We start from the raw sequence: 27,236 nt of genomic DNA, 5'->3' as shown, positions 1-27,236 counted from the left end.
TAATTGAGTTTTTTTGGACACAACAGCCGATGCAGTGTAGTCTAGCTTAAACAAAGTTACATCATGTTCAATGGCAAAGACCCAGAGAAGTGAACAGTAGGACTACGCATGCGCCGAGAGCGGAGTTTCTGCTGGCAGCTGCTGCTGTTGGTGTAGTGAACAGCCGATGGTGATGTGGATGAAATAACGGTGTCCAGCTCATCAGCTTTGGATAGGAAATGGCAAGATAAAAACAGCTGTTTTTCGTAGACATTGTAATTGTGTTGCATTTTAAAAGATTTACATATACATACATATATTTACTTGCTTTGTTTTGACTTAACGAGAAGAGACAGCAAGCTAACGCCAGGCTAGGAAGGCTGGCTAACGAAAGCTAACAGCGCTCGGCGTAGTTAACGCTCAGCTGCAGACACTCGCCTGTCTTTAAAAAAAAAAGGGCTAGTTTCCGGCGTTCAAACAACGATGCAGTGATAAGATAACCTAGCTGGCTGGCTGTCGTGTGAACGTTAGCCCTCGGCCAATTAACTTTTTGTACTCCAGAAGCTTTGCAGTCGACTTGAGATGATGAGCTAAATTGATGCTTTGATTCAAACCAGCGCAGATCAGACCACTGCAGAAGAGGTAAGTAAAGCATCAGGATGAATTCATGAGCCCTGAACAACAGCTACCATTTTTCAGTTTGGTGTGTTTTTATTAACTCGCAGATGTTTTTCAAAATGATCACAACCAACAGCAGCGAGACAAATGTCGTCTTCGCTGGATTTCCATTACATATTATTTCACTCCAGGCTAGGTGCATTGAAAACCTGCTCCCTGTTTGTGGTGTTTGTTAAGAGTTGTGGTCACTACTAAGTGGACCGGTGTTCTTCAATGCCACTGATTGAACACAGCCTCAGTGGCTGGATGCTTTACAGTATGTTTCAGGCAGCTCTCCTCCTAGCCTAAGGACTTGTGATGGCCTGTCACAAAGACCGCAGATTCGATTGAGGTCAAAGTACAATGCATGTTTTGAAACCTACACAGGGGTGCAGTCAGCAGGATTGATGAGTTGCCTCTCTCTCTTGTCTGTGGCCCACTGGAAAGCATCGGGCTTTGTTGTCATAGGTGCAAGCTGGTGCTTGTGAATGTCACCAGTGCTTGAATATGGCCTACTGAATATAGACCTCACCCTTTATTCCCCTATGCTCATTTTCTCAGATAATATGCAGGTTACTACTACTACTACTATTATTATTATTATTATTATTATTATTATTATTATTATTATTATTATTTAATATGTCAACCTGTTTGACTGATCTGCATGCATACAAACATAGTTAACTAACTTGTTTAAATTTTTTTTTCAACTGACTGCTAGGCAATATGGCAAGCAGATATCATTATACATTTTAAGACCATCCACCCATCTCATTTCATAGCGCTTCACATCTGTTTGGGCACTAAAATTACACCGTTTAATAGTCTTGATGTTGATCACATTGAAATGAATGTTTGGAAAGTCAAACTGTAGTTTGCCTGTAGTTTCACAAATCATTGAGTGAGAAGTTTGACTAAGTAAATGCATTATAGTAAATTGGGGCTGAATGAAAGGACTGGAAAAAATAATATTCCTATTACTGTTAAATTATTAAAATCATGATGTGACATTGTTAGGGTGTATAACAAACCAACATGTTTTCTTACATCTGTAGAATGAGATTTGTAGGCTGGGGCATCTCTGTAGGACTACAGTACCCAATTTCACTGCTGTTTTATCACACATCTTACCTTTATCAGAAAAATCACAGCTTCTTGTGATTTGGATTTTGCACTCCGCTGTATTGAATTTCGATTATATTTTGATTAATTATACAGCCCTATAGTAAACAATAAATTCATGTTCTGGCTTTGAATGTCCAGTACATCTTTCCAAGAAGCCCAGGTATGAAGAAGATATTTTCTGTGCTGTCCTTAGTTGCTTTCTTCTTCTTTTCTTTGCTTAAATACTTCCACATATTCCTGAATGTGTGACATGTTGTCTTTCTAGTAACTGCATTGCCACAAGCTGATTGAGGCTTTGGCTGGCAAGCAGCATGAGTCATCCATGACAACCTATATTTAGCTGGCGCACAGGGTGGCTTTGAAAGTCATTGTGAAATTAGTTTTCACTGTGAGTGATTAGATTATCGCCTTCCTGGAATCCACACTAAGACACTGATGTAGCTGAGAAAAGATGACAGATGACAGATCTGCAGTGATTTGATCAGTAGGGTTGGTGGCACATGGAGCATCTTTCTGGATGTGTTTTGAGTTGCGAGATGTTTGTTTTCATTTGCCCAGATCTGTACAGCGTAATTATGTGACAGACACCACTTTTTCTTTTTTACTTCCTGTAACTCACTATTGAAATTTTGAGTCATAAGGATTTTAGAGTGGATGTGATATATTCCCATTCTGCTGATGTAGCATAAATGCAGTATAAGTGTAAGGGTTCATGATAGGTGTTAATAGTATTCAAATAAAAAATATTCCAACTATTATTTATGGGAATTATAAAACGCTCAGCTAGAAAAAAAAGTCATGATGTGGTTTTGCTTGGGTCTGTACCATATAAGCGCGTTGCCTTATGTCTGGAGAATTTGATTTGTGGGCAGGGGCATCTCTATAGCACTACGATACTTTGTTTATGATGCTATGGTGTGTTTACTGTTATCAAAAAATTGCAGCTCCTGCAATTTGGATATTACGTATGGCCATTTTGCTATTTCAATAATAATATTTTAATTAAATTTTCAGCCCTCATTGTTATAAGCCTAACAAAGAAAATTAATTGAGCTTTGGACTGTGCTGTGCTGCACAGTTGGCTTAGATTTTTTTTGTTTGACAATGAATGATGAGAAAAACTGAAGCACACATATGACACTTAAAGCTAGTCACACCAATGGAAAAAACTTAATCTACCTTTTCATTAAACAATGATTTGAGGAGTAGAATGGAATTTGTTCAAAAAGTCCTTATCTGTTTTAGAGGGTATGGTTTTGAATGGGATTACAACATGCGTCTACTTTATTTCAGCTTTATGTCTAAAATCAATTTTATTGCAGCATCTCCCTGAGGTCACAGGCCCTTAAGTGCTGATTTGTGGAAATGCTCCATTTATCTGAAGAAATATTTTTGCGTTTAACGCCATTTCATTTCCCAGCAATGCACAGAGAAAAAGAAGGGGAGAAATTGGGTCAGCAGCCCTCAGCTTGTTGCTGTCACACTGATTCGCTGTGTTTAAATGATTCAGCCCCCAACCCCCAGTGTGTGGGTGTTTGTGGATTTTTACACTCTTTATCAGCCTCTCATATCCCACCTGGTACCTTGTGCCTCCCCTTTTCACTCTCTCTGTTTTGATCATGCTTCATCTGTCTATCCAAATGGTCTCTTTGCCAGTCTTGATGTGCTCAGTGTCCTACTTTGCTCTGCTCTGTATTTTTTCTCATTCTAACATCAGCAGATGTTGACTTGAGATTTAGGTCTTACACTGTGCAGGCCTATTGCGATGAATTTACACTGTGTTTCATTCATTCATTATAATATTGAATGTGTAGCTGATTGTTGTTGACCACAGGCTACTACCTATTTTATATATATGATAAATTAGTTACCTGAAGAGCAGCTTTGTTGATGAAACCTCATCTACATCCTTTCTTTATACAGATGAGTCAACTTTGGCAGCGAGACATGGCCCTGTCAGAGAAGTTGGGGAATGATTCCCCTGTTGGCTTTGCCCCAAGGGCCCCAGCCACTGTGGCCCCACAAGGATCCAACTCCACATGGATACCAGAAACCCCATTGGTCACACCAGAAGAGCCATTTTTCCTCATGACTTCCACTGCCCAGACTGTATCAGGATTTTTTGTCTGGACAGCTCTTCTGATCACATGTCACCAGGTAAGGAGAGACTAATAGTTGGAGTTTGCAGATGATCTACTGGTCAGGAGGCTCAAGCTTAACATGTAACTTTAGGATTTCAGTTACTATCTCCACAACTAGTTAGTTTATCTAACTTGAGCTATGTGTACCAGTGAGAGGGAAAATTATAGGGCTGCGCCTAACAATTAGTTTCTTGTTGGATTAGTCTGCTTTGTATATTTCTTGATTTAAAATTCTTGTTTTTTCAGTGCAAAACCCAAAGATATTCATGTAAATATGTTATCAATGTAGTGGACTATTTGTTTTCTGCATCTCTAGTACATGTTGCTCTGGAGAAGTGCAGCAGCCCAGTGAATAGTGCAAAGAGCAGCCTTTGGGCAAAGTGTTCATTTTGAGTGGGAGGATAAAACCTAAATCTCACTCATGATGTTCACGTCTACTGAATCTACCTTTTTCTTCAACTTTCATGTATGGTATGCTGGGTCATTAAGCACAAGTAGCTCTCATTTTCAGCAGAAGCAGAAAAAAAACAAAAAAAAGTAGACACTTTCCCACCCCGGGGCCTTTTTCCATGAGCCTCCCTAGATTACTGAGGCTCTACATGTGCACATGCACACACCGAACACATGCATGAATCTAGAAAGTTTTGCATCCTGTGAGGGGAAGGCTTCTGCCAAATATTGACCAGAATTTCGACTTAGCTTATATACACCACTTGCTGTACATCAGCTAAACACTGAGCAGTTACACTAGGATATTTATGTTTCATATACATTTAGGGTTGTGTGAATGCAATGAAACAAAAAAGATTGTTGTTATTAATATCTAAAGCCAAACTAACTGTACTGTTTAACAGATGATTACCACCAGAGTAAATAGGACCGCTTATTTGTGGTTAGGGCTAAATAATATGGTGAAAGCAGCAGGGGAACAACATTTTCATGTGGGCATTTTGCAGCACTACAGTGCTTGATTATTGTCAAACATGTTTAGGTTGATTTTACCCTGGAAACACACACAACATTTGAGCGCTGCCATAGGGAATGTATGGCCAGACATGAGTGTGTAACTGCTGCTTGTCTGTAGCATGTGTAAGAATATATGCTGTTTGGGTGCCCACAGTTATGAAAGGGACATCTTTTTGTTTCCTGTGTTTTGACAGGTGAGAATAATGTTTACAATCTCTGGAGATTGGAGGTGTTTATTGCTAGTGGTGCAGATAAGAGCTGCACAGTGTAAGTGCTCTTTGTTTGTCAGTTCATCAGCCCTCAAGGTACAGTGAAGTGTCCTTTATATGTAAGTGAGATCTATTGTGCCCGAGGCTTAGGTTAATGATTTGTCCTCTATTGTTTGTGGCTGTCTTCAAATACAGGGTTAAAGAAGAGCCCTCTGTCACTCTGGCAACAGGTGCTCCTGTCTTGACTATGACATCAAAGAATAGTGTGTGTGTGTGTGTGTGTGTGTGTGTGTGTGTGTGTGTGTGTGTGTGTGTGTCTGTGCGTGTGTGTGTGTGTCTGTGTGTGTGTGAGAGAGAGAGAGAGAGGGTCACCTAGCAACAAGCCCTATGAGTGGAGTGCACTGTCTGGCTTGGTGTGTTGTCACCCTTTTGTTTGTTATTTTAGCTCGGTGTGTGTGTCTGTTTACAGGCCAGGGAAGGTGATAGGTGGGACATTGTGTAAGTGGAAAGGAGCCGGATGAAGCAGACAGACGTGCTGGTGACAAACGCCCACCCTGTTCTTCCTGCTGTCTGCTGCTCTCAATAGGAGTGATAAAAGCCCAATATCAGTTACCTAAAACAACCCCACATGTCAGTGCCCGCACGCAACATACACCTTTCAGGCATACAATAATCCAATATACTTTACATCCTAGGCAAATGTATACTGGCTGTATTTTGACCTTTGCAGACAGCCTAGAACCTGCTGAGAACATACATGCAGGTTTCATGAGGCAGCAATTAGGCAGCTTAGTCATCTATCCGCCACATTCTGGGCTGTGACAAAGATGTGTTGCTATTTCAGAGGCCCTGTTGACACGGCATTAACATCCATCCTGAATTATCCAATCACAAGTGCACAGTGCAGGTGTTAATGCACCCAAGATGTATTGAGACATTTTAGATTACTTCATTATTTATGCAACAAAGTGTCCATTTGTCCCAGTGATCTGGTTATCTGGTGATTTGGTTATGTGCATATAGAGCAGGAACGTGAGATCCAATCACAAGTGGTCACTCAAGACGTGTGGGGATGCATGTTAAGGCCAGGTGTGAACAGGCTCAAATATTTAATTCTATGATATAACATTTTCTATATTTGACATAATGTAAATATATATGGTCTGCATCCTGCCAATCTGCTGTTCATCAACTGATGCAGCCATTTTCATGTGTATGTGTACTGTATATGCTCCCTTGCCATTGTTCTCAGTGTATTTTCGTTTCGTTCGTTCTCTCCCTCCTTTGATTGTTTATTGATTATTTAAGCTCATTCAGTATTCCTAGCATGAGTAGCTCTTTTGCAAAGGCCACAGTCCAATTGGTTTTATATGACACCATCAGGAAAAAATGTTCCAACCACTCCCTTAGCAATACTGAAAGCTGATATTGTAGACAAGTTACAAGTAAAAATGTGTTGTTTTTTTAGTGCTGATCCAAAAAATATAATTGTTTCAGTCTCTGGGAGGAAGCATTTGTGCCCCAAACTTGTAACAGAATCATAGAAAGATAATAGGAGTAACGCAAATTCTGCTTTAGAATGTATGTTTGCACTTTTTTGGGGGTGAAAACTTTTACCACAACTTTTCTGTCCCTCTTCTTTCTAGATCTACATGCATCTGCGTTACTACAGTTCTCCAAATGAACAGAGGCACATAGTTAGGATTCTTTTCATAGTCCCCATCTATGCCTTCGACTCCTGGCTCAGTCTTCTTTTCTTCACCAACGAGGAGTATTACGTGTACTTTGACACAGTTCGAGACTGCTATGAAGGTGAGTGCAGTGTACAGGTTCACCATCATTTTCTGCCACTGGCTGGATTATATGCTGCCATATGTGGCATGCAAACAGCTGGCCAGTATTCACCACAGTGGTGGGGGGGAGTGTTTTGTGTCCCAGTGTCTCTCTTTACTTTGAGTAGAAACAAGAGTGTGAGAATTTATGTGTTGTGATACCTCAGTGGCAGATGGCCTTTGCAGTGTCTTCATTTACAAAGGTTGCCATCTTTGTTCTCATGGCTCCATGGCCTCCTAGGATTGCAGGGGAGGGGAAACCTGTTACCTAGCAACTGCATGAAAACGAGCAAATCCTCGTGAAGACTTTTAAAAGGCATCTCACTTGTGAGCAGATAAATCGTACGCCTGTTCTTCATCTTTCCAGTCTATAATGTATCTGTTGCATTTTATTCATGCTGAATTGGAGGATAAAACAAGCAGTTACATCAAGTGTTACAGTTATGACAATGATAATTTGCTTAATGCCAATTATTTGATCATCAATTGTGCTTTATTAGGATTAGGATAGTTGCCTGCATATTCTTATATTGCTGATTAATTGAGCTACAGGAAGGCAAAGACGTCATCAATTTACCCAACCAACAGTTTCAAAATGGTAACATTGTTGGCAGCACTGTCACAAAGAGAAGAAAGATGTTTCTGTTTTCTACAGAGTAGCAACCATCACCAGCAGAGGACTAAATTAAATTTTATTCATTCATATATAGTCTATAATGGAGACATTAAAGTAGATAGAGTGGTTTCCAGGCTGCCAGCCGGACTGGATCGACCAGTCAGCTTTGACTTTCCCAGTAGAATCTATGCAAGGTAGCAGACAAAATAGCAAAGTGAAAGCAAGGTTTATAGGTAACCAAAAAAGCCTGACGATATCCCTGTTCTATAGCTATTACAAACATCTCTGTTGCCATTTTGAAGTCATCCCAATGGATTCAGAATTTGTGATGGCATTTATTACTATTTTACTATACTGATTTCTTCTCACACATTTAGACTTAACAATTAATACTTAACAATTGATTCACCCAGAACAGAAGTGACAGATGAACTGATCCTCAAAACAGTGGTTAGTTGCAACTGTGCATGCATTAATCACAATTCAGTATGTGTTAAAGAATGAATAAATGGTGGAAGAGTTTATGAAGTTAGATATTGAATATGCTATTCAGTATGACAGAAGTGACACTTAGCTTTAATAAGATGCAGTATTGACATTTGGGATTTGTCTCCACAAGGATCTAGATTAATTGAACATTTCAGACATTCATGTGTGGAAGTACATTTGAGAGTGAAAAAATACCTAATGGTGTAGTTATGCATCAAAGCCAGCACTGTGCTGACTGTGCTCTAGCAGGGATTGTCATTGTTCTCAGCCACTTTATACAGTAAAGAGAGCTGAGGCAGTAGGGAGCTGGTATCTGTGGGTTACCCTTGAATTAGCCTGGGAACACCTGGGGCAGTGGATGAAAAACATTCTGTCCAGCAGAACTGTCTGGTTTGTTTTAATTATATGTAACTTCTCAGCAAAACTCTCAGAATACTCAGAATGACTAATATGTTATTGACCAGTAGGGCTTTTCCATGAATCAAACCATGCTGCATTGATTTGCCCAAACACTTCTGAACAGGTGGCAGTTATGTCATATGGGCGTCTTCATCATTCAGGGACAAATGGTAGAGTCCTCTGTCTTTAGAGTTTTTATGTGATGAGCAGTAGATGCCAAGCAAAACCATAACAACAGCCTCAGAGTTCATGATGATGAATAGCTGGCTAAGAACATTTGTTACACTGTGCAATATTAAACTGTGCTAAAGAGTGTGCTGTTCATCATTGAGCCAAGACAAATGTGTCATTAGTTAAAGACACACCCTCAAGCGGATAGCCCTGCTGTAGTGGAAATAAATCTGCATGTTGTTTATTCCAGTCAAAAACCTCAACAGTTGACTGATTAGCCACGTGGATGCTTGTTTACTCTTGCTGACTGTATAACAATACCTGGGACGGTTCATCTGAATCCATGCATAAATGCCCCCCCCCCAAAAAAAAACAAAAACCTGTGAAAGCAACCAGTGTCTGATATGTAATCAACCTATTCTGAGTATTGATGAGGTCGATTACATAGAAAGAAAGAAAGGGATTAGAGACACACCTGGTGTAGCTTCACATTTCTGCCTTCGATGCTGTGGAAGAATACTGCTAATAAAGATCAAAATCACATTCTAACATGTGATGTTTTGTGTTAGTTATGTAACACATTACATGACTAACTATTATAGCCTTAAAAGTACACTTTGCAGGATTTTGCAGTGATCCTGCCCTCTGCCAGTTTCCAGCCAGTAACAGCACACAAGTGAGGTGTGGTCTTTGTTAAAAGGTAGTGACCATTTGCTAGAAGGTGAGCTGCATGTTTCCAAGAGGAAGATATAAAAATGGTGGGCACAGCATCAAAAAAAGCATTAACATTGCAGGGCGACAAGCAAAGGGGACAAAGCAAGCTCCAGTGAATCTGGGGCTGGCTTTCCCCTGCTGGAAAGCATTAAAAGAGTGAATTAGGATGAAGAGCAACATGGAGTTGTTAGGTGCAGTTAACTTTATTAGCTTGCTAAATAATCTACTTTTACGTTACAACAAATGTAGAGTTTCTGTAATTGTAGCTGACTATGTACGTAGGAGCAATGCACTTCTAGTAGCATTGTCTTACGAATGTTGTGTTTGCAAACAGTACCCAATTGCACCTGCATAGTATACCTTTAATTGTGTGTAGTTTTCGTATGTGTGACACTATTGTGTCGCAGTGTGACATGACTGTGAGCTGTCTTTAGTGTTCAACTATATTTTTCCCAGGCGTCCATTCTCAGACTGATCCACCTCTGCTACAGGCAGTAGAGCCCTATACCTTACAATTATGCTTAGGCTTATACCTCAGTCACAACATTACCCAATCATTTCTAAGCATGCTGACATTGGGGATGACTCACCTTTCTGCCTTGAAATGGCAAGCTCAGCAGTTCTGAAACAATGTCAGCACAACATAACTGTAATTATGACATATACCCAAAAACACTGTGCAAGTAATGGACTGCCACTCGAGCTGTCATGTATCAATTTGTTCATGGAGGCTGTAAGTAATAGCCCAAACCCACATTAGCAACATTTGCTCATTTACATCTGGCCCATTCTGAAGCCATATTGTTTTCAGATTTTTATCCCCAAGACAAAGTTGCTGTTAAACTAAAATGAGCCAGTATTTTTATCTAATCGTGTACTTACTCAAGTACAAAATGTAAAATCTGGAGGTGATTTTGTCAATGATCACCCTGAAAAACCATTAAGTAGTTTTTTTCTGTGTCACACTCTGCAGCCTTTGTCATCTATAACTTCCTGAGTCTGTGTTATGAGTATCTGGGAGGAGAGAGTGCCATCATGGCCGAAATCAGAGGAAAACCCATTGAGTAAGTCTTGTTCACTCTCATCTTTATCCCATTCTCTTTCTTTCTGGTATAAAGAATTACTTTAACTAATAATTGTTCATTTTTTCTACAGTAGCTTGCATACTTGCATACAAAAAATGTCTGACCTGTATGAACATGTAATTCACCTCAGGTCAAGCTGTATGTATGGGACCTGCTGTCTATGGGGGAAGACGTATTCCATTGGCTTCCTCAGGTTTTGCAAACAGGTACAAATCAATTGGTGTTATAACCACGTTTTATTAATGATAGAATAAAATAAATATAGATACTGATATTAAAATACCACTCTCAAATTAGTGACTACAAGGTGTTTTTTATACAAGTAGAATATTTGACAATAGAACAAGTACAAATTGTTGAGAAACAAGTGGCATTAATCAGGCTAATTTCCCACTATTGGGGACTTATTGTGTCTTATTTTCTATAAATTAGACAGATACACTAGGTTAGGTTTTGAGTTTTTTGCAGCACATATTTACTCTCATATTGTTTAAAAAATGTGTTTTTTTAATGTGCTTGTCATTGGAAATTGCTTGTTGTCAGAAGCCTTTACTCAGTTTAGAAATTCTGATATATGGAACTTGCGAGGGAGAAAAATTTGCTGGAGCACTGCTGTTTTATTGACCCAGTATTTCTCCTAATTCTCTGATTTATTTTCCCCTCCTGTTTTTTCCCCTCCTCTCAATCTCTGGCTCGGTCTCTCTTGCTTCCTCAGGCAACTCTCCAATTCTGTGTGGTGAAACCCTTGATGGCAGTGATCACTGTCATTCTTCAGGCCTTTGGAAAATACAGAGATGGAGACTTTAAGTATGTTGCCACAACAACCTACCCACTGTCATTCACAGCACAGACTTCTGCCTGATCACTGATTTCTGATCCTCTGACTTTGTGTGTTACATCATAATTTTCTCGTAGACACTGGTGCGGCTCAGACAAAAGTATTTTCATTCCATAATGTTTGAGCAGTGCTGGTTGAACATACTCTCTGAATTCATATTTGTAATAAGTTATGATTTTAAAAGGAAAGATATTCATTTAAACCTTAAGATATCTCTACTTATTTTTAGTTAATTCCCATAAAATCCCTATGAAGACCTGTTTAAAAAAACATCAGAGTGTTGCTGTACAGTCCAAATCTCCAACTTTTTATTTCACCTCCTTGAGGTTTAAATGATTCCTGTTTCTTTGTTTGCTCAATCAAACATTTGCTTTGTGTGTCACAGCTAAAGCACATTCTTTTCCTCTGTGTCTCTCTCACCTCTAGTGTGGCTAGTGGCTACCTGTATGTGACCATTATCTACAACATTTCCGTCAGCTTGTCCCTCTACGCTCTCTTCCTCTTCTACTTTGCGACACGTGAACTGCTTGTCCCGTACAACCCCATGCTCAAATTCTTCATGGTCAAGTCAGTCATCTTTCTCTCCTTCTGGCAAGGTAAGGTACACACAGACACACACAACATACAACATACGACATTCAAAGACATATTTTGTTCAGCAGTCAGAAGGGATTTCTTTAGCTCAACATCGTCTACATTTGAAGTGAATTTATAATAGGTTGGCAACAGACAATGGAAATCTGTAATTGTTTTTATCTAATGCAAATATTCTAATGGGTGCAACAAGATTTCATAGTGTGACTACTTGACAGCTCTTGCACTTTTACGCAGAGATTGCGCAATACTGCCACTGCCTTTGTTTTTTTAACACTGAATGAAACAGTAGCAGCATTAGGCTGCCCTAACGTGTGATTTTAGATAGCATGGCAGAATTCTAGAAATAAAAGAGGCATCTTGTTGTTTTACGTAACAGAGTTGGTGTCTTACATACATATCGGGCAGTGCTTTCTAAGAACGCAAGAACTGTGAATGATCATAGTTCTTAGAATTCAGTTTTGAGCGACTTTTGTTGCTCCAACTTCAGAGTAGATACTCTCCCAGCACCAGAGGAACTTCAAGTGACATAAGTGTACGTTAATTGGTAGATCTCAAGAGCCAGTGCCGGCTACCACCATTTTTAATTCTCCATCAAACAAACAACAGCTCATGAATAAAAAGCCAGACTTCTTGCATAATTTTTGGGTTCCTCTTGGCAGTGCAAATTCCAACAGAAAAAAAGGCCCTTGAAGGGGTGTAGTTCCCAGGGAACTCCTCAGTGGGCAGTTTGTCTCTGGGAGTCCCCAGAAGTGTGCGGTCTAATAATGCCTAATAGCATTAAACTGCAACAATGATCATTTACTCTCTCTGTTATATGGAGGCAGGTCTCATCCTCTACTTGGAGGATAAGAAAAGCTCAAGCCCAAACCTTGCTTGGTCTCCCCACTTTGCAGACATTTTAGTTTACTGTTCTTCCTTTTTGAATAAGCAGCTATTTACCTCTAGCAGCTTCTTAAATCACCCAGTGGTGGGTCACACAGCATGTCACACCCTGTACCTGTCTGTCTGGGTCATTCCTTTTAGGCTTGGGCTCTTTTACTACCTCCACTGCCAAGGCCTTTTCCGTTTTTGTACCTTTTATACACAATGGTAATGCAAACGAATGAGAAAAAGCTGAACAGGCTTTGTTAAAGGGGCTTTTTAAAATGTGTTTTATTCTGGGAAGTTAATTTTGTGATGTTACATCAAACTTTCAGAAGTATAATCAGAAAAAGAGGTGGAAACAGGTCTGTGACCTTATCATCCATTTGTGCCCATTAATATTCACGCTTTTCAACAAGTTTTTTTTCAAAATGCATGCATGTTTGTGCCTGTTCTCTTGTTTTCTTACATGGCTTTCTTTGTACAATACAGGGATGCTGCTGGCCATTCTGGAGAAGTGCGGAGCCATTCCTCAGATCAGCTCAGCTGACTTCTCTGTGGGCGAGGGAACAGTTGCCGCTGGTTACCAAAACTTCATCATCTGTATTGAGATGTTCTTTGCTGCTGTTGCTTTGCGCCATGCCTTTACTTACAAGGTCTACATGGACAAAAGACTGGACTCATATGGTAAGGGAAGTGTGTGTGTGTGTGTGCGCGTGTGTGTGTGTGCGTGCGTTCGCTGGTATTAAGAGGATGGTCTAATTCTGATAGGTTTGAGATTTGAAAAATAAAGCAAAATACATGGATTATAGTGTGCATTATAAACTGTCTGCTCTGAAAGTTTTAAATGCGTCTCGATACTGACTGGTTTCTGCCGTCTGATCTGACCTCACTTTTTGTGTCCCAGCCCCTTTACTGAATTCTTTCTATGACAGTCTCTAACTATTTTGAGGTTTTCTCTTTCCTTCAACTTCCTTTTTCTGCTCCCTCATTTTCATCTTGACTTTCTTGTGTTCCTTGTTTCTCTTTGTCTCCCCTCTCTCCTGTTTCTCTCTTCTTCACTGTGCTGCACTGAAAGGCTCATTTCCTATCTATGGACAGTACGGTAGGTCTGATGTTAGCTGTGTCTTGTCTGTATCCAGAACAGTGTCTTTTGTGTTTGATTGTGATTTATTGTCCATTATTTTACATTCATTTTCAGTGAAACAGAAATTTAGTTTATACATTTTAAATCATCAATGGCTGTCTTGTGTTGTTGTATTGTGTTCATTTTGCTGTCAGTGTTTTGACCTGGAACATTTTGCCTTTTCATTACACTTGCTGTAATGTTGTAGAGTATACCTAATTGTTTAGGACTGATGCCAATACTGATAATAGGAAGTAAAAAATTCCGTTTACAATAACGTTCAGGTAGAAAACCTGTGAATCACTCAGCTTACTTACACTTTCATTGTCTATTGTCATGAGATTATTTCAAAGCATTTATCTGAAATGCATGATTTATGCTATCATATAGCAAATCTTAACAGTATTTTCACTGATGTTAGGTCACTAGAGACTTACTTTAGAAAATGACAGCTTGAGTTTACCCAAAACAACAAAAATTAGCGCAACCAGCCACCTGGCTTCCCATACCTCTGCCAGCAGATTACCCAGAAGTCACTGCTGTTAGCATGACGTCACAGTGATTCCATCTACTGCCTGACAAGCGTCTTTTTATATGACAGCATAATATATATTAATCTTGGCCTCTAGTATCATCATAATTCTCCCTGTTGCTGATTACATAAAACACATGCTAATGGCATTCAGGGAATAGATTTAATGAAAAGACTGATTTTTTTACATTTATTTTTGGCAACATTTCAAAGATTTATTTCAGAAAATTCAGATGGAAACATGGATCACATGGATTGAAACATAGTTTCTGTACTATTCTCACTCATTTGTCACTTTCATATTCCTCCCTTCCTTCTCTGCATCAGTTAATTGATGTTCCAACCTTCCTACCTCACTTCCAGGTCGCTGTGCCCCAATGAAGAGCATCTCCAGCAGCCTGAAGGAGACCATGAATCCGGGGGACATGGTCCAGGACGCCATCCACAACTTCTCCCCGGCTTATCAGCAGTACACCCAGCAGTCCACACTGGAGCGAAGTGGGGGGCCACCCCTCTCCCGCAGCCACAGTAACCTCAGCACTCGGGGGGACAATGAAAAGACCCTGCTGCTCAGCTCCGACGATGAGTTTTGAGAATGACACCCGCATTCAGAGGCTTACTTTACTCATGTAGCCCATATTGAACTTTTATCTGAGACAAATCTGATCTTTTGTTGCCACCTTTACATGAAAGATCAGATTTTTGTTTTCTTGTCTTTCATATTTAGACAACAATGATAAGGCCTGATTCATTTCAGACTTACAAAACTATAATTAACAGACTGTGGGAGGAAAGTGAGTGATTTTACAAGGACAAAGAGGAAATAATTGGTACAGAGGGCAAAGAGAGCATGAAGAGAATGGAGAAGTTGTAACAATTATAGTTGTGGGGAGGCAAAAGAGAGATGTTTAGAAATTAGGTTTATTAACAGGTCGACTCATCATAATATTGCTGTCATTGAGGCCATTTCTGACAGAAATACCATAACTATATTCATCCAGTGATTACAGATTGGTATAAATGACCGTGCCTGCGTATAGCAACCTTATGCTGCACTTTAAACACCACAGCAAAAAAAAGGTAAGACACATATTAGGTGTATGCTAGAGCAAATAAGTGCCATCTTCATCTTTGAGTTTTTATACTGCTTTTTAATCCATCCTCCTCCTCACTCCTCTGCCAACTCTGCCTCGTACCGAAACATTGCCAAATAGAGGGAGCAGTGCACATTGCTCCACTTATTGAGACATGCTGTCTTGAGATTTAGAATTGATTTATAGTCATGCAAAACTTAGGAGCCTTTGAATTACCAGGCTTCATTTTAATATATAAGATTTTAATCACAAATATTTTTTTTATTTAAATGTTGTATGACCTTGGAGGTATAACTTCTTTAAAGACTAGTTTGTTGGAAAATTGTTATTCCAGAAATGTTCTTAATATTATGTGTTTGTTTTCATTTTGTTGTGGGTTCATATGAAAAAGTGACTCAAGAGATTAACTGTGTAACTCCAGCTGTTGGCCTGACTTGGGCTCCTCGCACAACGTTGTTGTCTGTGGAGTGCTCGGGGAACAGCTGTGGGAGAGATTTTAGTGTGGGCAGAGACTGATGGAAGGACAACACCCACACAGATTACAGATTACTGAAGAAGCAACACTTCCCTGCAGAGGCAGCCCAGCTGTGACATGCTGTGGATTGTAATCCCATAATTAAGGGCTTTACACTTAGCACAGAACAGGCCTGCCTCTGCTGGTATTGTTTATAATGGCCTCACTGGTACAGCAGTATGAGGGACGTTGGTCATTACAGAAAGATAGGACAACATGTCAGTGCACTTTATATCTGATGGGACTCAGATTTAGAAAAGAGATACATGGGCATTAGAAGTTAATACACAAGATGAGAGTACATTCAGGTACATGTCGTGCCAGAAGACTGTGATGCATGGTAGAAAACAACTTTGAGTAAATAAAATCGTTCAGGTCTATCTGCCATCTCTTAGTTCCTATTATCTTTTTCTCCAAAAGATGGGATGAGCTGTGTGTGAGTTAATTCTTAATATGAACATAAACCAATATTTAATATGCGTTTTAGCAGAGGCCAGTATAGAAGATGCTTGTTGTCGTGATCATAAATGTTTGATGGCAGAGCACAGCAGTATCAAAGCTGAATAGATCCTTCTCGAAGGAGACATTATGTCGAACGCTGCCGCTGACTGTGCAAGCATCGTTTTCCTCTTGCTCTATTGTGTGTTGAGCCAAAACTGATTTTACACATTGACTAAAGCCTATTAACTGCAGGTCAAAAATGGTACAGTCCTCGTGGGTATTGAATGTAGTCAGGATGGAGAAACCAGCCAGACTGGTGTGCAACCTCAAAACAGCACAATCAACTTCCTTATGGGAAAATCTTACTGAGTTAGCAGAATAATCAGTGTCTGTTGAAATGTTAAAAAAATGGCTTTCAGCTGTGACTGCTAACCCATATTTCTACACACACTTCAGTTTTGTATCCGGCCTTCCACTGAACCCTTTGTGCTTCAGCTAAAGGCATTGTCGTATTGATCCAACATTGACTTAGTGGTATTGAAAAGTGACATTTGCTGCCTTATTTTCTGCCCCTGGCTGACAGCGTATCAGACCCAAGCATCTTGATTCAAAAGACTATCATATCATTTGTTCTGTTACCGTGTGATTTTAAAAGTTGGGTGTTAATCACAAAGCTGAATATATTAACAAGGAAATATTATACCAGAAAGGAACGAATGTTGTAAATAGAGTTAAACCAGGCACTGTGAAACATTCACGATGATGGCTGAAATGGCATTGCTTGGTATAGTGCTGTACTTTAATATTACATTTTTCATATATTCTCTGATTTTATTTCTGTTGTTTACTTCTTAATTTGTATATTGGTGATTTGATCTCATGTTTTATGCTGTATTGGGGTCCGTTGGTGTTGAAAAGGAAATAAAAGATGAATGCAGGCAACACATCTCTGCCAAGTTTTTGTTCAAGTCAACTTGTGGACACCATCTTCACAACAATCTTATTTTTGACAAAATAAGTTTACATTTTCTGTTGGCTGAATATTAGGAACTCCCCTCATCATAAATGATAAATAATTGATTAATGTTTAAGTTATTAATAGCTTCCATCCTGTGAAAGTAGCAGTAGTGTATGTAAGTACTGAATACAATTTTAAATGTGTTCTAGACAGTTGTGTACAGAGCTTTATTTATTTATCTATTTTCGTACAAAAGTGGTTCAACCACAAATCCCATTTAGTCATGCCCTTTCATATTTGAGTATGTAAAGTGAGTGTTTTTAAATGTGTTGTTAAATGGGGCACTATAAAGTTTTGGAGAATATATTGTAAAACTTAAATTTTACAATAATTAATTTTAATACTTACAATAATGATGAGATAAACTGAACAAATAAGAGGACTGTTTGAGGCTAGAATGTACAGAGGTCAGCCAAATATAAAAAAAAAAAGATAAACACTGAACAAAAAATTGTGTTCTACTTTAAATGACAGTATGTTTAAGTTTGTTTATGTATACAAAGAAATGAATCAGTGAAGTCTTCTGAAAAATGTTCTTCCCCACTACTACATAGTGCACATTTAATAATGTATGATCATCATTATTATTATTATTATTAGTAGTAGTAGTAGTAGTAGTAGCAGTAGTAGTACTAGTATTTAAAAAGTGAAAAGGTATTTGTGGAAATATCTGTAATGCTCCTTTTTGTCAAGCGTTGGAGGGCTTGTGTTTGTGTTCTGTTTGATTACCAGCAGCTGGCAGGCCACAGAACTGTGGCGGGAGAAAGTAAACAAACTCATTGTGTTGCCTACACACGTGCTGTATGGGCTAACAACTAACAGCACCGGGGAGGGAAGCCCCACTTACACAGACCGAGGCAACATTTGCATGTGTGTTTAAACACTGCATGATCTGCCGTAGTTGCCAGCCAATAAGCTAACGAGTCGTCTGTTTGCTCGCAAGTTCAACAAGTGCAGGCCTAGACGCGTGTCCGTGGTTGAACGACGGATAAAAAGGAGACTCACACAGAAGCTGCTGTGCGTTGTTGAGTCTTGTGTAACACGTTGCTGTCAGCGTGATCGGAGGCTGGCGTAAAGCAAGATTCAATTGGCTACATCAAAACAGGACCATATTTACATATTACACAAATGGAAGGCGCCAGTATGAAACCAAAAATATGGAACATTAACGTTTCCTTTTTGTTGTCTGATTATTCTCAAAGGAGAACACACGGGAAGAGATTTGCTGGGCATGCACTATCCTGTTACAGACGAAAAACACGTTGTTTTGTTTTAGAGCTCTACGTGGGACGTCAATCATACGTGGGGGGCGGGGCTTCCCAGGCAGCAGTGACTTCCGCTCGCCGGCTGAGCGCTATGCTAACAACAACAACAACAACAACACAACAGTACACCTTGCTGCGCCTTGTAATTGTGTCAGAATTTAGGTTTAAATACTTCCTACCAAAGACACAGCGTGGTTTAACGTTTAACTTTTCAACAAGCAGACAATTAGGCAACGGTTTCTTTATTCAGCCAGGCTTCTAAGTTAACGTTGGCATTTGGCTGTAATAGCTAACGCTGCGGTGGTTTTCAAGCAAGGCCTGAGACGGTAAAAACAAGCGAAAGCCAGGTCACCTCTCCGAGAGACGTGCCCACTGAACTAAAGGCAGCATAAAATAAGCACTCCATCCTCCAGAGAAGAGCCTGCGTCCTCAAAATGAGAGGTTCGTACGGAGACAGGGATCGAGACCGTGGCCGTGACAGAAGGTAAGCAGCTAAGTCAAAACAGTCTGTTTTGCATGCAAGCTAACGTTAGCCCGAACCGTTAGTGTCACTGTCATTGTAAAAGGCTTTGATGCGATTATTGCCATTGACAGTCATAGCAGATATAATGCAATAATAATGATATGCCAGGCCAGAAAACTGTCTTACACATAGTAACACGTTGCGTGTCGTAGCAGCCCTCGTTTTGGGTCCAGCAGAAGCGGCCCGCCACAAGGTAGAAAATTCGGGAATCCCGGGGACCGTTTACGAAAGAAGAGATGGGACCTGGACGAGCTCCCAAAATTTGAGAAGAACTTTTACAGTGAACATCCAGAAGTGCAGCGAATGAGCCAGGTAGTCCCGAGTCTGATCATCTGATGCATGTAAACACTTATTTTAGGCAAAAGAGAAACTCCAGTGTAATATAACACTGTACTCTTATCTGTAGTCTGTGTTGGTTTGAGAAACTCAGTTCTTGAATTTTGTTTACAGTATGATGTTGAAGAGTATCGCAGGAAGAAAGAAATCACGGTTCGAGGCTCTGGCTGCCCAAAGCCCATCACCAATTTTCATCAGGCACAGTATCCCCGTAAGCTAAACTGTGGAGGTAGGACAGCTAAACTAAATCCGTTGTTACAGAATGAACTAGAATATTTGCTCTGCCTCTCCTTTTAGAATATGTAATGGATGTCCTGATGCAGCAGAATTTCAAGGAGCCCACAGCCATTCAGGCTCAAGGTTTCCCTCTGGCTCTCAGCGGTAGAGACATGGTGGGCATTGCTCAGACTGGCTCTGGGAAGACTTTATCGGTGAGACACACTCTACCCCTGCACTGGCAAAACTGAATATATAACTTACTGCTGAAATGCACAGCAGCAGAATCCACTGACCTCTCCCTTTAATCTTTCAACAGTATCTCCTGCCTGCCATTGTGCACATCAATCATCAGCCCTACTTGGAGCGTGGAGATGGACCCATTGTATGTGAAGGAATACACTAATCACTGAGTAGTCTGCTTTGGGGTGCATCAGAGTGTACAAGACAGATATTAAAGCTGTCTTAATTTAACATTCAATGTCTAGTAAGCTAATAGTGGATTGTTACAGTATTGCATGTGTGCTTTGCAGTGCTTGGTTCTTGCCCCCACAAGAGAACTGGCGCAGCAGGTCCAGCAGGTGGCGTACGATTATGGCAAGTCATCCCGCATCAAAAGCACTTGTGTGTATGGTGGTGCCCCCAAAGGTCCTCAAATCCGAGACCTGGAGAGAGGTGAGGGTAATTTTATGTTTGGATTAATGTTGTTTGTTTTGGGTTTTTTTGTGATTAATGTTGTGTGAGTTTAATCAATTATGCAACACATTGAAACATAGGTGTTGAGATCTGCATCGCCACTCCGGGTCGTCTGATTGACTTCCTTGAGGCTGGAAAGACCAACCTGCGACGCTGCACATACTTAGTTCTTGATGAAGCAGACCGAATGCTGGACATGGGCTTTGAACCACAGATTCGCAAAATTGTGGACCAGATCCGGGTAAAGCTGATATACTGGTATTTGTTTTTTGTAGAAAATGTATTTCTAATGTATATTAGTGCTTGTCTTTTAGCGGCAAAGAAAACTCTGCTCTGACAGCTTATGCTCTGTGTTACTGTGAAATGAGGCGGTCGTTTTGGTATCTGTCCTTACTTGTCGCTGTTAATTCTTTGTGTTCTCTGCCCAGCCCGACAGACAGACCCTGATGTGGAGTGCTACTTGGCCTAAAGAGGTTCGCCAGCTGGCAGAGGACTTTCTGAAGGACTATGTCCAAATCAATGTTGGAGCGCTAGAGCTCAGCGCCAACCACAACATCCTTCAGATTGTTGATGTCTGTATGGAGAGTGAGAAAGACCACAAGTAAGAGTTACTGTACTGTCTGCCATTGTAATTGTTTACTGTTTACTATATGCCATTCCTGTCCCATTTAAATTCTTAATTTGATGTTTGTGGTCTCTAAATATTATTGCTTTTATTTTGTTTATTTTCTCTTTTTCTTTCTTAAGGTTAATCCAGCTGATGGAAGAGATCATGGCTGAGAAAGAGAACAAAACCATCATCTTCGTGGAAACCAAGAAACGATGTGATGATCTCACACGCAGGATGAGACGTGATGGGTGAGTACATGAATCTGGTGTGAATACACTCATGCAAAAGAAAAACTTGAGCCAAAATTAACATATCCGGCACCAGTTTTTTGTTTTTGGTGGTGGTCCTGTACAGTTTGGTTTGTGCGGTCTTTATGATGCAGGATCTACATCATAACCATGTTCATTCTGTTGTTGACCAAGAGATTTTGGGGAACAGGAAGGAGCGCACCTCCTTTCAGGGATAAAGAATGGATAATTTTACTCTACATGGTCATTTATATGAAAAATAGCTTGAGCCCTTTTTTAGGTGGCCAGCGATGTGCATTCACGGTGACAAGAGCCAGCCAGAGAGGGACTGGGTCTTGTCAGGTACAGCAAACACAATGACATTTGAACAGCAGTATTGTTATGTTTACTTTTTAAGACAATGTTCAGTTCCTAATGATGTATTCTTTGTCTGGTGTTGCAGAGTTTCGTAGCGGCAAAGCTCCCATCCTCATCGCTACTGACGTGGCCTCGCGTGGTTTGGGTATGTCCTGTGTTCTCAAGTGCATAGCAAAAATCTTCCTCTGTATAACTGCACATACACACGAGCTATTTGACCACTTAATATACAGAATAATGGAAATGTAATTATTACAACAATAGTCATAATATAATGATGAGACTCTTCACTGCATGTTTATGGTAGATTTATGATCAAAGTCAAACACAAATACATACAGATTTGCTTTTCTTTTATAGTGCATATGCTTCTCAGATAAATATATCTAAGAAGCATATCATGTTTAAAGTGGGTTTCCTGTGAAGATTTAAGCCACTTTGCTCTATTGACACAGAAAAACACTGAGCATAGGACTGATGTTGAATTAAGTGTGAAGATGTAAGGGGTGAGGCTAGTGAAGCAGCCCCTTACAGGATGGCAATCAACCTTTAACCTAATTCTATGTTTCATTTGTTTTCTTTTCATTTTGTTTTTGTTTGTTGTTTCCAAGTCTCTCCTCCGGCAACTAGAAGCACACAGGCCCTCGGGAGCCTGCAGCCGGACCTAGGCATGACAAATCGAAAGCTGACTTGGGGAGAGTGACGGCCTGATTAATCAGTCCCACACAGCCAACTCCACTGAAAACCTAGAACAGAGCCCACAAACAAAACTCTCCCCCCTTCCAGGATACTGGCTGCCTGGGTGAGGAGGGGTGGAGGCAAGCGCGGGGTGCTGCTGGGCTTCCAAATTTGATCGTAGGGTCGGGGGCGGCCGTCAGGCAAGAGGGCGAAGAGGGGGGTATGGAGGAGGGTGGGCTCCCCTCGGCCATGCCATCATCACAGTAACGCACCACAGCATTTGTTGCTGACTAAATTCAGACTTTAAAGGTTTTCAGTATCCGCCCAATTATTCTGATGGGATATGGATTAAGAAAACCTTCCTGTACAGTCCCTGAGGAGATGCATTTCCATTCCCAATAACAAACTTATGACTGCAAATTTTTTTTTTGCCTAAATTAGCCCTGCAGATAACTCACTTTGATAGATGATACTTAAGATACAGTGGTGCGTTACAAGAAGACAGAGAAAGACAACTGCCAGGAAGTGAGCAGCCAAAGCCGAGTATGGACGGCTATGCTGGAGGCTTCCCTCTGAACTGCCCCCTGATGCCAGCCCCTGACCACCCCCCCACCACTGGCTGTGCCGGCCGGCCTCTCCCTCTGCGGACGTCATGTCTGGTCCTGGCTGGCAGGAGTCCTGGCCTGGAGGAGCCACCTCTCTATAATCGATTTCCCTCACTTTCTGTCCTTTCTCTCACTCTGTATCTCTGCCTTCCACACACATCATCTCTATTTTTATCCGGCTCTCACTTCCTCTCCCTCTTTTTTCTAATTTCCTAAATGTTTTCTTCTTTATCTCATTCTCCCTTTTTTCTCTCTACAACCTCCTATCTAGCATTCCTCTTATCCTCTTGTTTTCTTTAAACCATTTCTGACTTCTGTCCTTTTTGTCCCTTTTCCCCCTTTCCCCCAAATCCTACTGTGTCCTGCTTTCCACCCCCTTTGTTTTTAACACTTTTGCCATTTTTTCTTTGTTTACATTATACCCGACTCACCAGTCCAGTCACCAGCTCTTGATGACTTGCTTAATCTCTCCACATGGACCAAAGAAACTCAAATTCCCTTACAGAGCCCAATCTCAGATCCCTCTTAGAGAAAGCATCTATATGTCCTCAACTTAGTGTCTGTTTCTTGTTACTGAACTTGAAAAGCTGGGCTTGTTAATATCACTGCCATTGGAAGTGACCAGGGAGGCATTTCGAACAAGCCCCACCAAACAAAGACCACCAAAGCCCTTAGGAAGCTGAGGCTGCTACCTAATGTAGGAGATGGCAGAGTTGGTTGTTCTTAGAAGGAGTTAGGTGTCTATATGAAATAATCCAGTAGGTCCTCTACACCGGCCACTTGCTAGGAATGGCAGTAATGTCCCCAGGTCAATAAAGGCTGGATGACATGAAGAGGCAGCGATGAGGCTAGTGTAGGACCACACCCCAGCGTAGTCCAGCTGCAGCTCTAGCTCAGACAATTTCCAGCTTTGGGAGTGTTGTGGAGGAGTGGTGAGGCGGGAGAAGGGACTGCTTTTGTCCTGTGTGCTCTCCTCCTACCCCTGCAGACCTCCCAGGATTGGGTGATGGGTAGGCGTAACATTGTAAGCCATCACTAAATCTCTGATACAGGGTAAGTACTGTACCTCAACCCCCCTCTCCCCATTTTCTCCTCCACCAAGCCTTCATCACTTTGCTTCCAATACAAGACTTGTTTTTCCTCTAATCAGCAGTGTTTTCTGAGCCCTTTGTCAACTGTAATGAGAAACAGACTTTTGATTTGTTTTGAACAGAACAGAAAAAAACGTGATCTCATTTGAGTCTTAAATTTAAATTACTAATAAGTTTATTAGACTGCAGAGTTTGTATTTTAGCCTCCCCGCCAGCGACAGCTGCCACCGTCTTTTTCAGGTTGCCTGTCCATCTGTACCATTCTAGTGAATGAGAGAACTCAGGGAATGTTGAGGGAGTTTCTTCAAATTAAGCACAAATGTCAAACTAGACTCAAGGTAGAACTGGTTAGAATTTGGTGATGACAATGACCTCACAATAACGCAACAATTCATATTCTACTCTGGACTGAATTTGGTAATGCTTTATACACACATTATGTCCTTTGTAATAAGTATTACTTAAAAGACAATAAGACCCCTCTAAGTACTGATACGGTACTAATGGTGTAAAACACTTTATTTAGACACTTTATTGTTTATTGTTAGATTATAAGACATTCATATGCCTTTACAAGAAAGTTGAGAGTTTATAGAGGAACACTACATATTGTATATGAGTTGGGACAGACGTGGATAAAGTTAAATTTGGACTGGTTGGCACAGGCATACAAGTGCATGGCCAAAATTCTAGAATTCAACTTGATTTATTTGATTCTCATACTTAAATCCTTAATCAGCGATACCTCTCTGCTAAATCTGTCTTGTGCACAAAGGTCATATGCTAGGTTTAATTTTAGGATCATTTGCCTCTTAAATTTTGTTTTTCCCTTTTTTAAATTTCACTTAATATTTTCCAAATTATTCAGCAACCACTAACTTTGCTTACTTAGTTCTGTTCTGGAACTTTGGCTGTATCCAAATTCGTTTGCATGTGTGCAAGTACTTTATGAGCTTATTGAGCCCGGTTTTGTAATTGGCATGGTAAGTAAATCAGTGTTCTACTTGTATACAAATAGCGGATACTTAAACAGGTAAGTGATGCTTTCAGAAGATGATTGGTGTCTTGGAGGTATTGTCTGTCGAAAAATTCTCATTTGCAGAAGAACAAAAAATGATGAATAGAGTAGATTGATCAATTTCTCAGCCATTGTCAGTTTTGTTCTCACTTCTGTTTATGTCTTTTCCGTCCCTGTTACTGGTCCCATCACACCACCCCCTCAACCCTACCACTGCCTCAAATGTCAAGACGTGGAAGATGTCAAGTTTGTCATCAATTATGACTATCCTAACTCTTCGGAGGACTACATCCATCGCATAGGTCGTACGGCCCGCAGCACCAACAAAGGCACTGCCTACACCTTCTTCACTCCGGGGAACCTCCGCCAGGCCCGCGAGCTGATCCGGGTGCTGGAGGAGGCCCGACAGGCCATCAATCCCAAGCTACTGCAGCTGGTCGATACTGGACGTGGAGGAGGCGCAGGAGGTGAGGGATCAAACCAGCATCGCTACATGTCTATGTGAAAATTCTGTCCATGCACAGGAATCCGATTCATAACATGTTGTGACTGTTTCGCAAACTTTTCTTGGGGTGTTGTTGTTTTATCCCATAAACAAGTAGCTACTTGTCTGAGGGCCCAACATAACAGTGTGATGGCAATTTGACCGCCCCCTTTTATCATTTATATTATTTACAGGTGGCCGTCCCCGTTTCCGTGGCAGCAATTCTAACAATCCCAACCTGATGTACCAGGACGAGTGTGACAGAAGAATGCGTTCCGTGGGCGGGAGCAGCAACACCAAGGACAGCCGTAGTGGCAGCAGCTACAGCCGAGACAGCCGAGATAACCGTGGAGGAAGCAGCCGGGACGGGGAGCGCTCCACCTCCTCCTCATCCTCCTCTTACAGAGATCGTAGCAGCAGGGACGGAGGACGCAGCTACAGCTCAAGCTCCAACTCATACGACCAGTACCAGAATAACAACAGCAGCAGCAGCAGCAACAGCAGTCAGTACAGCAGCTCCAGGGCCAGCTCTGGGTCGGGGGGTGGTGGGGTGGGGCAGCCCGAGCCTCCTTCATCAGGGCCCCAGCCTCTAATGGCCCAGCAGTTCAACCCTCCGCAGCCCATGATGGGCCTGATGGGGCACTCACCATTTCAGTTTGTTGCTCCATCAGGCAGAAAGTAATGTCAGTCTCAAATACAGCCCAACACTGTTTCAAAATTAACGAGAAATCTTGATTTTAGAGGGTTCAGTCCCCAGTAGTTGACCACTCTAACATCAACATGCCATTTGTTGGCTTGTTAAGGTTGCAACACATCAGTGCATTGTGTTTCTAGACTTCGTAAAAATCAAGACATGACAACATTTAAGCTGGTTTCTACTTTTATTTAGTGGTCAACTCATTTTGATTTTTGATTTTTTCTTATAAGTAAAATTAATTAATTAAAATTAATCACCGGTAATTCTATTGTTTGACAGGAACTTGTTTGTGTCATTTGACCAATTTTGTCTTGAAAAATCTTTTTTGTACAAGGGTGCTGTTTTTGTACTGTCATCCTCTGTGAGCTGCTTCAGAGGATTTATAGAGACTCTGCTTCTCCTTTTAGCTGTATCAAAGGTAGGTGCTGAAGTTAATCCTTGTATACAACATTTATTTCTGTTTTAGGGTCAATATCTATATTTTTGTTTTTGAAACTTAATATGATCGATCTACTTGAAATGATGAAAGAAGAAACTTATGAGATCCTAGTGTATCTGAGCAAAACTAGGTTTAAAGATGTTTTTCTATTCAGGTATTATTTCCTACTTTGGAAGATTTTCTTTGTTATCTAGATTTTCTTGATTTCATGGCATTGATATTATTTTAGGCCACATAGAGGCAACTCTGCAGGGGGCTCTTTATGGCAGCAGTTAATGTCACATGCATGTAAAGTTTGTGTTTGCTGACCAATCTGAGACCAACCGTAGATCACAGTATTCAGTTAATCAGCAGTGTGGTCAAGTCTGCAGCAGTGAAGATTGAGATTTTCTTGACAAGTGCTGTCCCTTTTTATAGTTTGTTTAATAAAGCTCATCAGTGTATTGCTGTGTACCATTTCAATTATTGACACTAACTTTCAGGAGTAGCTTCAAGTTTGTATTCAGTATCGTGGAGTTTGCATGTAGTAGGAGTAGAAACGCTGTTATCTATGACAAATGAACGTG

At 40.7% G+C, this 27,236-nt stretch overlaps 2 protein-coding genes across 5 annotated transcripts; both read left to right on the top strand.

Moving 5' to 3' along the window:
- The first annotated feature begins 109 nt into the window (after nucleotides 1-109).
- LOC119013939 (transmembrane protein 184B-like) lies at nucleotides 110-17,335 on the top strand. 3 transcript variants are annotated; one of them, XM_037088857.1, is made up of 10 exons: nucleotides 110-621; nucleotides 3,688-3,921; nucleotides 6,727-6,892; nucleotides 10,275-10,365; nucleotides 10,517-10,592; nucleotides 11,102-11,193; nucleotides 11,651-11,820; nucleotides 13,175-13,369; nucleotides 13,761-13,787; nucleotides 14,704-17,335. In XM_037088857.1, the coding sequence occupies exons 2-10, from the start codon at nucleotides 3,688-3,690 to the stop codon at nucleotides 14,931-14,933; spliced, it is 1,281 nt and encodes a 426-aa protein (XP_036944752.1). In that variant the 5' UTR covers nucleotides 110-621; the 3' UTR covers nucleotides 14,934-17,335. The 3 variants fall into 3 exon arrangements, with proteins under 3 accessions (XP_036944752.1, XP_036944753.1, XP_036944754.1); XM_037088859.1 differs by lacking the exon at nucleotides 110-621 and adding an exon at nucleotides 5,550-5,710 and having other exon boundaries at nucleotides 3,787-3,921; XM_037088858.1 differs by lacking the exon at nucleotides 13,761-13,787 and having other exon boundaries at nucleotides 113-621; nucleotides 14,704-14,933.
- Nucleotides 17,336-18,704: 1,369 nt separating this feature from the next.
- On the top strand, nucleotides 18,705-27,113 carry LOC119013938 (probable ATP-dependent RNA helicase DDX17). Of its 2 annotated transcripts, none has more exons than XM_037088855.1 (13): nucleotides 18,705-19,156; nucleotides 19,348-19,507; nucleotides 19,646-19,742; nucleotides 19,829-19,962; nucleotides 20,067-20,132; nucleotides 20,281-20,422; nucleotides 20,524-20,684; nucleotides 20,872-21,044; nucleotides 21,191-21,301; nucleotides 21,582-21,643; nucleotides 21,744-21,803; nucleotides 25,281-25,517; nucleotides 25,729-27,113. In XM_037088855.1, the coding sequence occupies exons 1-13, from the start codon at nucleotides 19,107-19,109 to the stop codon at nucleotides 26,214-26,216; spliced, it is 1,941 nt and encodes a 646-aa protein (XP_036944750.1). In that variant the 5' UTR covers nucleotides 18,705-19,106; the 3' UTR covers nucleotides 26,217-27,113. The 2 variants fall into 2 exon arrangements, with proteins under 2 accessions (XP_036944750.1, XP_036944751.1); XM_037088856.1 differs by having other exon boundaries at nucleotides 18,706-19,156; nucleotides 19,351-19,507.
- Nucleotides 27,114-27,236: the final 123 nt, after the last annotated feature.

Source organism: Acanthopagrus latus, chromosome 23 (genome assembly GCF_904848185.1).
Source record: "Acanthopagrus latus isolate v.2019 chromosome 23, fAcaLat1.1, whole genome shotgun sequence".
NCBI lineage: Eukaryota > Metazoa > Chordata > Actinopteri > Spariformes > Sparidae > Acanthopagrus > Acanthopagrus latus.
Note: the sequence above shows the minus strand (reverse complement) of the source record. Positions and strands in the feature narration are given on the sequence as shown.